Genomic DNA, 13,932 nt, shown 5'->3' on the forward strand with positions numbered 1-13,932 from the left:
GATTATAATAATTCAAAATTGACACCATGTTGTCCTACTTGTCATTTTTATTTTTTTAAAGCAGCTACAAGGGACTTCACTTATGTGTTGATTCTGGCGCCCCCTGTGGACAAAAGCGGTAGTGCGTCCACAGCTTCACATCCAAGGATCTTGATCTGGCCATCGGACAGAGCTGCCCAAAATGTGGCCTGTCACCATAAGGGTTGATTAACTGCTATTTATGCTTGTTTATTTTTTTTTTTAGGTAAAAATGCTGTTTAAAAATGTGGAAATCCTAATTATTAATAATTTTTCATAATCTGAACATGGCAGACAGAGTGACACATTGCTCAGGAAGTCATGCCATTAGGGGTACTTAGGATCCTAGTGACCTTATTAATCTTTGCAATACAATACTGTAGGTTTCTTCTTCTTTTCCAACATTAATTTCTAATTTTGTCCCACCAAGGACAAAAGTTTGGTCACCCCTAGGCTAGGGTGTGCATTTGTTCTGAAAGCGTATGAAAGAAAGACCCATTGTGTTTTTATTTCTATTTTTCTTTTTTTGAAACACAGTTGTTTGGAGGATGCATGGTGATGAGGAAATGTGGCTATGTAAGATTAATAACTGTAATATGACGATGGAGAAACAAAGCAAGCTTTGTTTTAGTGCCCTGTATCACCAGACTAGGGCTGTTTCCTTCCTCTGGCTGAGACCCCTCAATTTATCCTTAGCAGTCACCATAAAATATAATTTTAACACTTATCCAACCCAGTGACAGACATTAAGAATAACTATACATAAATTGCCAATCTTCTCGCTGATGGTCCTGGGACATCAATATTAAATTGAGACAGTATAGCATAGTGTATGTTCAGTGTATATGTGTTTGAAACAGTTTTTTATTCATTTCAAACTTGTAAAAATATATGTATAATGCATAAGGATATTATATACAGCATTGTAGGCCTACAGGCTAGCCACATATTCAATTATTAGCATTATTAAATTATCATTAAGTGGATGACTAAATGACAGAATGTATTTTACACTCAAGTGCAAAGATCCAGCTTTGACTTTGTACTTTGACATATTTTGTGACAGTGTGAGTGTCAAAGTCTCTCTGGGCCAGAGAGCATTGTCTAACCTTTACTGCCATTTTTGGCCACAACCACAGACCAGAACACCTGACTTGGTAGACAGAACAGAAAATGATTCATCTATTATACTGTGATCCCATATACTCACTACATTGGTCCAAGTAATGATTGTTTTTGTTTTTTTTACATTTCCACTTATGTGTATCCATATCCAAACTGCACTTTTGCAGGAACTTTGAAGAAAATGTTGTAGTATATTCATCAAAACTGTGACCATTCAAAGCTTACGTACTGAGCTGAAAGCAAGGAGTTCTTGCAGCAGACGTTTCTGTTTATGGACACATTCAGGATGTTTCTGTCATTGGAACTCATTGCATCTGACCTGAATTCAAGATAGCAAATAACAAGCTTTTTACAGCTGCCTTTCAAGCTCACAGGGGGTGGCTGATTATCAAAAGACAGATATGAGGTCAAGTTGGTTTTTAAATCTCAATTATTACATCTATGTCAACTTTAAGAATCATTTCTGAAAATCAAATGTGTTACTTACTTCTGTAAATATCTAATATAACAGTTATTGTGGTGCTGAAAATATATAGAAAACACAAATCACATGGATTCATTTAATTAACAGTGGATTAAACAACATAACCATCTCACCTGTTTAATGTACAGAATATTTCAAACGCTAACATGAACCTGCAGTGAGCAGCAGTAGCTGCATGAATGGACTGTGTGAATGAGCCTGTATACAGAAGAAACAGATAAAGTGCAAAATCCAGGCTTTGTAATCATCTTAATACCAACAACTTTACAGATATTTGATGAGCAATAAATCAATAAATAAAATAAATATAGATATTTTCATAGTTATCAACCACAATTTTTGGTTCACAGATCTGAGACAGAGGCCAGCTCATGCAAGAGAAGAGCAAAGGATGGACGATCTTCTGGTTTCTGAGGATGAAATCGTGAAAAAACAAAGCATTGTTACAAAAAGTTTTGCTGTCTTAGTAATGTTGTATGTCAGCTGTTCTAAGAATATGTTAAACTCCTGTGCCCACCTCCTTCCAGCACCACTCCATGAGCAGGTGGACAGCATCTGGGGCCAAGCGGGGCTTGAGGAGCCTCAGGCCTGTGTTCAGGGACTCTACCACTTCAGAATTCGAGCGGTTCTCATAAGGAAGACGCCCCTCGTTATACACCTCCCACATGAGCACACCTGAGCAGGGGTGAACAGTTATAGAATAAACACACCTATAGAAAGATTGGCTGTAGGTCAGTTGATCTTTTATGTGATGAGGACACACCAAAATCAAGTTGTTGTGTCTCTGGTTAATCATTTGCATCTTTGTTCTATGTTAGCTTTTATGCATGCGCTATTTTTAAGGATTATGACATGCATCATCCAAAGTAAGAGATCAGACTGATTTTGTTGGATTGTAAACTACTTTTAGAGCAATAAATTCATCCATTTAGCAGTACTCTTAGCCACATATAGTTGTGTATTTCCCTCCAAATTACTATTTCTACTTAAAAACAGTTTTTTTCTTTTTTTTCTTTTGTTGCACATTTTACACATCCTGTAAATATATAAATATAAATACTTGGTTAGGTTTAGGAAACAAAAATACTTGGTTAGGTTAAGGCAACAAAAGGTTCAGGAAAATTGGGCTTGGGTTAAAGTAGACCCTGTCACAACGTTAAACACGTTTGAAAGAATAACTTCTCCCCTGTGTGTATTTTTCAGGTGTAATGTCACTAAGCTATGACATTACAATAACATGATTTGTCAGTTTCAGCGATGGTCCTGGAGTAACATTCATTACGATGTTCCAGGAACAACACCAACACAGCAATATCAGATTGTGTAATCCAGCCGATTGCTACTCGATCTTATATGGGTTGAAATCGATAATAGAAGTTGTATTTTGTGATTTATTTTAATCATCTGTTGGATACAATTAAATCACAGCCTCTGTACACTGACTCTTGCCCATGTTGATATGTTGCTGCCTGTTTAAACTCCTGTTTTAGCGATGGGCCTTGCAGTATTAGCGTCTTGGAGATTACTGGAAATCCACCAGTTGGCATTACTCCATGAAAATTAATTAGCTACCAATAGTTACATCTCTGGCACATGTACACATTTGTATAAATAAATAAATCAGTTAAATATAGTAAATTAAAAAGGTGCAGTGCAATATTTTTTTCAGAAGTTAAAAAAATGTGTGTCCTGAAATTGCTTCTGTAACTATGGTTCCCACAACATGATTTTTGCAATGTGTGTTTGAGATAAAATGTGTCCTATTCAAAATTGTACCAAATGATTGCAAAACTCCCACAATCTGATGTTTTCCTGTGAAAGCTATACATGGAACCTCCAAATGATATGAATGGTTAAAAAATAAGACACATTAAGGATGTTGTATGACAAAGACAGCAAGTCAGACGGCACAGACACACGAACGCACCAAATGACCAGACGTCGGACTTGCTGCTGAACTTGCAGAATTTGATGACCTCTGGGGCCGACCACTTGACAGGGAACTTAGAGCATAGGGAGCTGGTGTACTGATCATCAAGCACAAATCTACAGTGCAGAGAGCAGACAGACAACAGTTTAACCATTGTAAAAACACAATAAATATTTCACAATACGTCGGTTAGAAGATTCAGTAAAGAGTACGCAGACTGTGAAAAGTATTACCTGGTCATACCAAAGTCAGACACCTTCACCTCATTGTTCTGTGAGACAAGACAGTTCCGGGCAGCCTGCAAGGGACAGAAACACAGGATTAACTATTACTACTGAGATACAAAAGTGTATCATGAAATATTTCTCATTTGCTGGTCTACACTGTACCAGATCTCTGTGGATGAAGTTGGAGCTCTCCAGGTAAGCCATCCCCTCACTGACATCCAGACACATCCCCAACATCACGTCCTGAGACAAACGCCCCTTGTTGGCTCGCAGGTAGTCGGACAGACATCCGTTCTCCATGAACTCAAACACCAGACACATGGGAGAACGCTGGGTGCACACTCCGTAGAGCTGAACCAGCTTGCAATGAGACAATCTCCTGTTAAAAGCACACACATACATAAGCTGAGTGGTTTTTGGATAACTCTGCCTGAACGATGTAAGGTCATGAATTGCACTTACATCATGACTTTAGCCTCTTCTTTAAATTCCTCGTCAGACATGCACTCCTCTCGTACCATCTTCACTGCCACCCTCCTCTGGTTCCATGTTCCCTCCAGCACCAGCCCAAACTGGCCGCTGCCTAACTCCTGGCCAAAGGTCAGCTCCTCTGGGTCCACCTCCCACTGATCTGTGGAGCAGAAGACAGGCGGTGAGGATGACAAAGATGTGAAAGTTTAGACGGTAACTCAGTAACATAATTATTGAAATAGTTGGCAATGAGATTACGAAACAGGTTTTACTGATTACAGTCAAAGAATTATGAAAGCCTCAGGGTTGTTGCACAACGCCAGTCAGAACACATCCTGAGCATACGTCTGTGAGAATCACTAGAGGTCAGCAAAACCAAGATTTTCAGCATTAGGCTGTGATTGCATTCACCGCTACTTCAACTCACTTGACCCACTTCGAGGCAACAACAAGCCTCACCCATTTTATGCAACATTTTATACAACAGTCCACCATCTAACCTTTTGAGGGATCAGTGATGTCCTGGGAGCAGCCTCCGCCCTGAGAGACTGGGCGTCTCAAACGTGTTATCAGGCCTGCCACGCACATAACACACAAACATATGAATACTTATTCATTTATGAGGCATCTCATCATCCCATTTGTTACAGCGATTCGCATAAATATCTGTTGCATGCGGAAAGAAAGCACACTTACCGGCAGCATTGTGCTGGTGATAATGGATGAGCTCAGGAATGGTGATGAACAGGTACTTTTCTGCCAAGTAAAACATGGCCTCTCCTGTTTCTGTCTGTCTGATTTGGTAATGTTTCACTCTCGGATTCTTCTCCCCATTAGACCTGAGGAGAATAAAGTGATGCTTTTATTCAACAAGTCATTCAAAGATAAGGTGATACAAATGTAGACACCAGGGATGCCATCACATATATTTGATGTACATATATAGCATTATTTGTAACAGTTGCGTATGTCAGAAAAGAGTCAGAGTTACCCCGGTGCTTTGGTGAAGACTGACACTGTGTAGACTCCTGCCTGTCTCGAGTCACGCACCATGAACGCACCTTCTTTTCCCTAAAAGTAGAGCGTTCCAACAACGACAGATCATCCACATTAGATAAATACATGAACATGTTAGACCTGTTTACTGATGGTTTGTTTAACCTGCAGCTAATAGCAGCACCGGCCTACTCTTCAGTTTTAGCAATACATGATGGATGACTGTTCAACCTCCCACTTGCAAAACTTAACAAAGCGCCCCGCTGCAGGAAATTCAACATTGGAGGAAACATTGTGGTTGTGAAACATTTTTCATGTCCCATGTCATGTCGGATTCTGAGTGTGCAGGTGCATTTGCATTAATTTTGCAAATGTGAGATCGCTGTGGCTGGCACAGTCGCAGCAGAAGTGCATGCACGAGCAACATCCTGCTAATTATCATCTGAAATATTGTTTGGTTTTCTTTTTCTTTTAAAAGACGGCTGGATGCACAAACAAATGATAATGGAATCCTTAAACACTGACATTGCTTTTACCTCTTTCATTAACAATTCCTCTGCTTCCCCTCGGGTTATGTTTTTGTTGTACCACCTGTGACGAGACAAAACAACCACAAATGAATTCATTCTATAGATGACAGAATGGATTTGCAGACATGTTAACCGTTAGATGCACAGAGAAAGACAAAATTAAACTTACTTAAATCTCTCAAAGTTGTTGCCACATTTTTCAGCTACGTAAGTACTGGGTACAAAGCCTGTGTCTCTGATGAGGGGTCGGTGGGGAAAAATAGGAATTAATCATTGAACCATAATCAACCTTACGGGTACGGTGAAAGTTGCTGTTGGAGATCTTTCATTTTATGTGCCTTACCCCCTGTCATTCTCTACGGCCCACCATTCACAGTGGGAGCTGTTAATCAGGACGTACTCCTGGTCTTTCTTAAGAGGCAAGTCATCGTCTCTGAGTGGTGTGTAGTCTTGCAGGGCGATGACCATTCTCGGTTGTCCATCTTCCGGCCTCATCTAACAGGGATTTTTAAAACAAAAAAACAAAAAAAAACCTGGTTATAAATATTATTGAGCTATAAAATTACACACTCAGTCTGTTTTAGCAACATATTTGTAATACTTCTAAAAACATTTCACATTTTCTTTAACAAAAACAAAACAGCGGCAGACAAAACACAAAACAGATGTAAACACACCGCAGGCAGAGAATTAGATCATAATACAATTTGGTTTACATCAGATACAGGCTTGGGGAGTAACGGAGTACATGTGACCTGATTATGTAATCAGGATACGCAAAACGGTAACTGTATTCTGGTAAGTTAAAGAATAAAATATGTAATTAGATTACACATACATTCAACAAAAAAGACAATTACCAACAGGACTACAATTTTAAAATAAAGAATTGCATACTACTCTGTAACCATGCACGTGCACACATGACAACATCAATCTAGTCTCGAGTGAAATCAAATACACAGGAGTGTGTTCCTACAGAATACACACTTGTTAAAGGGGTGCTATGTGTTTTTGGAGAAGAAATTAAAACCCAGAATTTTTAATATTATGACATTAATGAGGTAATTATACAAACTCAGAAACATTTATTGTTTCCATGACTGAGTAAACAAGCTGCTCTCAGAGGAAATAAGGTCCCCAAAACACTGTTTGAAGCTAGAAAGGTGGCGGGGTCCGCCACATAAAAACAAAGTAAAACAGTATGAAATTGTGTTGTCCTTTAAGGCCAGTTTGTTTATTCAGTTAAAGTGAAGAGAGTTTGTCTATTTAATTTGTTTAGGCGTAACAAAATCAGTCAATGAAGATCTATCTCTTTACGACTAAATTAAAGTCATCTTGTTAATATTTCTTGTCGCTCGTCTTTATTTGTATATGTAACGGAAATAAATCAAGTTACGTTACTTTAATGTTGTGACACTTGGATTTCGTAACTGGCTACACTTTTTTTAACAGGTGACTAGTAACTCGGAATATATTTTAAAAGTAACCCTCCCAACCATGATTAGATAATATTCATGTTACATTTTCCAACAGGTATCACATAATAGAGGAGGCCTAGCAATCGTAAGACATGAGATATGCAAAATAACAAACTGAGTTGCACAAGACACAAAATCATGTGTGCCAAACTGCGGGTGATTAAAAATGTTGAGGGAATCAGTCTTGAAAGTGTTGCTTAAATGCGAAATAGTCTTGAAAAGAACTTCTGACAACTTCTGGACAAACAAGCTACAGACTAAATATCTAAAAGGTTATTTTGTCTATCCCCTGTAATTTGAACGGTAGTGACTACCACACCCAAAATATTTCATCAGCACATCTTATTTATGCTTTACAAACTGGTACCTCTGGATCTGGGAGTTGAGGAAGCGGCTTTTTAGAAGCTGTGGAGAAATTAGAAAAATGAAAGTGGTGAATGCAGTTTTATACTACCACCATCGTAGAGGTTATGCAACACCGCTCACGTCAGATCAAGATTTGCCCTAATTGCGTGTTAGAAAACCATAACTGCATTACGCAATGATTGAAATGTGTTTGAAACAATTAGAAGAAGTAATACAAACCACAGCCCAGTGGGTCATATACTTGACAGCCTGCTGCCAGTTTCTCTGTTTGTTGGCAACATCTCCATTTTCCATCCATCCAGAAGTTTGGGTGGTATTTCGCAACCAAATTGTTATGTTTTGTCTCTATATCAGACAGAATCAAAGAAGACGCAGTGTGAATTATGTACAATCAAGGGTTCACAATAATCTGTTGCAATGTCTGAATGCGCTTACCCTCTTTGAGAGCTCTGACCCATCTCTGACGGCAATCATTGTCTGGGGCAAAAATGTAGAGGTAGTGGCTGTCATGAAAAACCTGTAGAGACATTTGAATTAAAAAAGAATACAACTTTTTTTCTCATGTTTTATCATACTGCGTACTTAGTCATATATTATACTTACTATATAAAACATTAGATGTACTTTTTGTGCACTTTTAAGAGAAATAGCGAAGCTCACCTGAAAAGGATACTTAAAGTTGCATGGTATGGGGACCTCACTACACACAATCTCCACACACTTGATCCTGTGCAGTTCGATGCAACCTTTCACCATGGGCTTTTTCTAAGGCACATGGATATGATTCAGATTATAGTGGGTTATTATCAGGAAGCTAAATGTACAGATTGTATAATTTCAAGTTTAAATCTGATATATGAATCGATCAAGTGCACACTTACCCCTGGACGCCGTTCAGAATACTTCAGGTTCTGGGTGTCCAAGACAAAAAACCTCTCCTTGTAGTTGCACGGCGATGTTCTTTTCTTTTGTTGAGATTTCTTAATCATAGTTCCCCTCAAAATCACCCTGGGAAACATGTTAACTACACTATGAGGAACACTGGTGGCTTTGGTTAACTGAGACAGACTGAGCACCTCACAGCGACAGAAAAAAAAAGTAATGGATGATCACTTGATTGAAGACGATGAGTTTCCGGAATGAAGTTGTTGCACTCAGTTAACCACATCCTTGCGGCAAGATATGGGTTGTACAAGCAAACAAACACCCGTGCATGCACACACACAGACAGACACACAGACACACACACACACACACACACACACACACACACACACACACACACACACACACACACACACACACACACTCTTTTTCTCTCACTCTCATACTTTCACTGACTATGTTGCAATACGCCATTGCATAAAGCATACAGTAGTGCACATTTGACATTTTCAACCAAAATGTGCTCTTTGAAGGTATCTGAGCTAGTTTTGGTAAAAACGTAAAGAGTGGATAGCGGTGTTAAGTCAAACATAGACTCAATTTCACTGTCAAAAGAACATACTTTAAACTACCTGAAAACAACATTACCGGTTACAGGCAATGCAGGGTCATTTCCACATTTGTCGCTGCCATAATGAAGATTTTGTCTTTTTTTGTCTTGTCTGTATAATTCCCCTTATTGCTTTTTTGATTTAGCCTCACTGTCATCCTTTTGTCTCTGTTTTTTTTTTAAAGCAGGCCTGCTCATGAGATGGCTTCAGCTTACTTGTTTTTTTTTTTGTCGTTCCCTCTCGCTCTTTTCCATACAGTAATCACGGACAAACAAAGAAGAGACATTTGTGCTGGGATTGTTGGAAAGACAATGTTGATTTTTAGCTCCAAGCAACAATAGAGTTGCTTCAACATGAGGCGAGGAAATTTGATTGGATGCTATAGCACCACCATCAGGAATATTGTCCCTACAATTTCTGCGTCTCAATCAATATTCAGTTAGGGTAAGGCGTTTTTTTTTTGTCTAAATGAAGAGAAAATAAAGACAAGGAAATCAGAGCTGAGGTTGAAAATAAATACATAAATAAACACATTTCTATAATTTGTTGTAATTTTTACAACTGTGTAAAAGTTTGATTCCACATATACTCACTCAGGTACTGTATATTATGGAAGGCTGAGTATTGGGAAAGGTACATGAAATTTGTTTGAGCATTTTAAAAAAGACCTTGTGGTGTAGTACTTTTTGAGGTGTGAGTGTGAGTGCTATGTGTATTTGTGGCGTGTGTGTGTGTGTGTGTGTGTGTGTGTGTGTGTGTGTGTGCGCACGCACGCGTGCATGCATGTGTGAGACAATAACGACAACACAATCCACAAAGAGAAATATAAGGTGGGGGAAAATATCACAATTAATCATACAAGTGTATGATTAAAATAATGTTAGTAGGGACAAATGAAGGGATTAAAGTGGAGAAGAACGTATAAAACTGTTTCCACATCAACAAACAATACAAATGTGTAAAGTTTAGATATTGTTTTGGAGATTTGACAGAATCAGTAGATTTCTACATTTTGGTGAAATATTTAAAGCACACATGAATGACTTTAAAAATTTCAAAACAAAATCTGATTTTTAAAGTGAACTGGAAAAGGCCTTCATATACCTACACACTGTTTGGGACCAGGGCTTTTGTGCAAAATGTTGAGTTTTGTCTCTTAATACTAATTTTTACATTATGACTTACAACAGTAGCTTTTTAATGTAAGACCATTTATACGACTATTTTCTGTATTTCTGCTCAAAAAATAAACTATAATTAATATAGTATCCTATTTTTATGTTGTTATTATTATTATTATTATTATTATCATAAAATATTGTTATATTACATTATAGTAATATAGCCTATTTTATATATCAGTCCACTGTTGTAGATTTTTGTTCATAAGAAGGCGTTTTTTAAATCATAAATTAAAAATGATAAAATATGTGTTAGAAGTCATCGTTATTTTAGTTAAACTGAAGTTAGCAGTATGAATAATCTTTACTTGTATCTCTACCACCACTATTTTTTAAGAATCACTCTCATAAATCAAATACTACAAGACAAGCACTGACAAATCATTCATTATATTCCGACCAATCAGCGTTATTTTGTTCATCAGATACGGTCCAATCAGAACGACCAAAACTTGTCACGGGGTCAGTTCAGCCAATGGAGTGGGGACAGACAGGAACGTCATGTCAGTGTCTGGAAAGAGCCAAACTAGTCATGAGCTAGGGCTAATTGTCCGATTAGCTTACCTCTGCTACATTTCGTATTTACTTCTACATTCAGCATCTAAGGAGTCACTAACAGGTCTGTAAAAGCACCATCACTCTTCTTTTCTTCCCGTAATTTGTTAGTTGGTTTTTGGTAACGACGTAACTAACACTAGTTAGCTTAAGTGCTGCTAGCCCAAAACTAGCCACGTAGCTAAGTCCGCTAGCTACGCTTGTCTCTTAAACGTTTACGTGTTGTTGTAGACTGGAGAGCAACGCATTCAGAGATGTAAATAAAAGTTTCATATGGTAAATGCAAATATGTGTTCATCAGTTGCTCTGGCAGGCAGTCGTTAAAGTCATTAGCGTCGCTCCCTTGTTACGTTATCAACATCTGGGTTAGCAGGCTAACGTTAACTCGTCCTAGCAGACTTTCCATGGGGAGGATCTGTCTGCGCCGTAACGTAAGAAGCAGTCCAGTTTTGCCTCTTTGAAAACAAAAGCACAGATCTTGACTAGATTCACGAAATACTACTTGACCACAGGTGCTGCCTTGATAAACAGTTTTAAAGTAACGTCACTGGTACATTAGCTGAGTAACGTGTGCAATGTAATGAATTTACTCCACATATTTACACTATTCAAAATTAGTCAGGGATATTGAGATATGGGTGCATAGATGTATGTGCATGGATATGCAGTAAAAGTCAAATGAAAGTGTCGCATTATAATCACAGAACACAAAATAAAAACTCATATCACAGAATAAACAATTAAGTGAAAGACTAAAATATCCCAACTCATTTTGAGTGGAGTGGAAAGATGTTTTTGATATCTTATTGTAACTAAGAAGACCATAAGGTTAACCACTACACTGACCATAACAATAAAAGCTAAGCTTATTTATAAATTGCTCCATTAATATTTTTGTATTTTATTTTTATTATTAATAATATTTTGGTCAATACTTTGAAAGTGGCCCTCTTTTGAATACTTCTATTAGGAATGCACAGATTGTGAAATTCTGAGTTGATAAAAGTACTAATGTTTAAAGTAACAATTTAACCAAAATCCTTTCCCAACAGCTAAATAAATACCAGAAGAATTAGGAGTACAGATGTAACCTAAGAAGGCTTGGACTGCAAAGTTTAAAAGTGTCAAGGATTATGTCGACAAATAAAACAATAAATAGACAAAAATATCTGGATGGCAGCATGTTTAAATCCTGTCTCTGTATCATTATGACTTAAGCCACGAAGGCAACCAATCAGTAGGGTGGGTCTTGCAAGAAAAGCACTTGTCCCTGTAAGCACACCTCTGTTCCTGTGATCATATTGGCTGTTATTCTTCGTCTGTTACATTTTTTCCAGTACTTACGTAGCCTCAAAAACTGAGGAATGCGACTAGCCAATAACTCATGAAGGTACCAGCGCAAAGTGACAAGTTACACAACAAGTAATCATTGGCTACTGCTATTAGTCAATGTCAACTTATTTGCTGATAGGCCGAAGGCACTCAACAAGTTGTATAACGACCGATACCAATGTTTGGCTGATAATTTGGTGTATCCCTAATTTGTACTCTTAATACTTCAAATTGTATTTGCTTGACTAAAAGTGCATGACTGTTGCACAATGTGCATGCACTTGTGTAACATCTATTTGCTTTGAGACATGTAATGCTTACACACTTATAAAACAGGATTTTGTTTTGACAGTATTGCATCTCTATGTAAAGAAACACTTTATTATGACAGTTTTCAATTACATGCTTCCAAACCAGCTGAGTTTTTCTTCATTCAGCCAGAAGGGAAGATGTAATGTGTCCCAAACCAAAGACAAAGTTAGGGCTGAAAATTGATAATGTCAGTGTGTACATTTTTAATACAAAATGGTCGTCTTTGAGTGTATGCTGCTGTTAAAATGAAAAGGAAGCCTTATGTGGGATTTGAAACGCACACCCAGTGTACAATTTCTTATCAACTTATTTCTTATTTTACAAGGAAGAACTTGTTTAGCATTGCTTGGTAATGAAAACAGACTAATTAACATTTTTGTCACTGATACAGGTCAGCATCATGGGTGAACCACAGCAAGTTAGTGCCCTGCCTCCTCCACCTATGCAGTACATCAAAGAGTACACAGATGAAAACATCCGCAAGGGTCTGGCTCCTAAGCCACCACCACCTATCAGAGACAGCTACATGATGTTTGGCAACCAGTTCCAGTGCGATGACCTCATCATCCGGCCTCTGGAGAGCCAAGGCATCGAGAGGCTCCATCCTGTGCAGTTTGACCACAAACGGGAGCTTAAGAAGCTCAACATGTCCATTCTGGTGAACTTTCTGGACCTGCTGGACATCCTCATCAAGAGCCCTGGCAGTATAAAGCGCGAGGAGAAGCTGGAGGATTTAAAGCTTCTGTTTGTTCATTTGCACCATCTGATTAATGAATACAGGCCACATCAAGCCAGGGAGACACTGAGGGTGATGATGGAGGTGCAGAAGAGACAGAGGCTAGAGACAGCTGAGAGGTTCCAGAAACATTTGGAGAGGGTGGTGGAGATGATTCAGGGGTGCCTCGCCTCCTTACCTGACGACTTACCACAGATGGAGGGACAGGATGGTGCTGGTGATGGGACGAGGAGTGTGTCAGCAGTAGCTAGTGTTAGTGGCTCCTCTGGGCAGGCCCCCAGACTTAAAACTGAACCGATGGATGTAGAAGAAGCAGGTGCCAGCTGTATGGCAGCAAGTGACCAGGACAAGAGCGCCCCTTCTGCAAAGAGAGACAAAATATGGGACAAAGACGCTGCCATGTGCAGTATTATTGATGAAATAGCTTAGGTTTTCTGTTGAGTAGTTGTGTTCCTTTTTTGTACATCCGAACTGGGGTGGTTTGTCTTTTTTGGTGCTGTACTTGGATAAAATATGAACATGTTTGCTTGGCCTGAAGACACATCTGGAGTTGAACAGTGTTTTATTTAAAAGCTATCATTTAAATATTTTTAGCAGTTCCTGTGAAGATGTTTGAAGAATGTAAATATTACACGGATCAGCTGGGGCGCCAACTTTTTGTTTTTTGGAATAAAACAAATTAAAGAACTTTC

General features: G+C 38.4%; 2 protein-coding genes across 2 annotated transcripts; one reads left to right on the forward strand and one right to left on the reverse strand.

The window, feature by feature from the left end:
• Positions 1 to 1,689: 1,689 nt before the first annotated feature.
• On the reverse strand, positions 1,690 to 8,647 carry itk (IL2 inducible T cell kinase; the record flags this gene model as incomplete). The annotated part of the gene is made up of 17 exons (XM_084352495.1): positions 1,690 to 2,037; positions 2,145 to 2,302; positions 3,555 to 3,673; positions 3,791 to 3,855; positions 3,947 to 4,163; positions 4,247 to 4,415; positions 4,756 to 4,830; positions 4,952 to 5,094; positions 5,247 to 5,326; positions 5,788 to 5,842; positions 5,951 to 6,016; positions 6,125 to 6,276; positions 7,630 to 7,667; positions 7,848 to 7,973; positions 8,064 to 8,145; positions 8,289 to 8,393; positions 8,510 to 8,647. The coding sequence occupies 17 exons, from the start codon at positions 8,645 to 8,647 to the stop codon at positions 1,972 to 1,974; spliced, it is 1,854 nt and encodes a 617-aa protein (XP_084208621.1). The 3' UTR covers positions 1,690 to 1,971.
• Positions 8,648 to 10,800: 2,153 nt separating this feature from the next.
• Positions 10,801 to 13,932, forward strand: med7 (mediator complex subunit 7). The gene is made up of 2 exons (XM_084352813.1): positions 10,801 to 10,924; positions 12,896 to 13,932. The coding sequence occupies exon 2, from the start codon at positions 12,905 to 12,907 to the stop codon at positions 13,667 to 13,669; it is 765 nt and encodes a 254-aa protein (XP_084208939.1). The 5' UTR covers positions 10,801 to 10,924; positions 12,896 to 12,904; the 3' UTR covers positions 13,670 to 13,932.

Source organism: Pagrus pagrus (genome assembly GCF_965226575.1).
Source record: "Pagrus pagrus genome assembly, chromosome: 5".
Lineage (NCBI taxonomy): Eukaryota > Metazoa > Chordata > Actinopteri > Spariformes > Sparidae > Pagrus > Pagrus pagrus.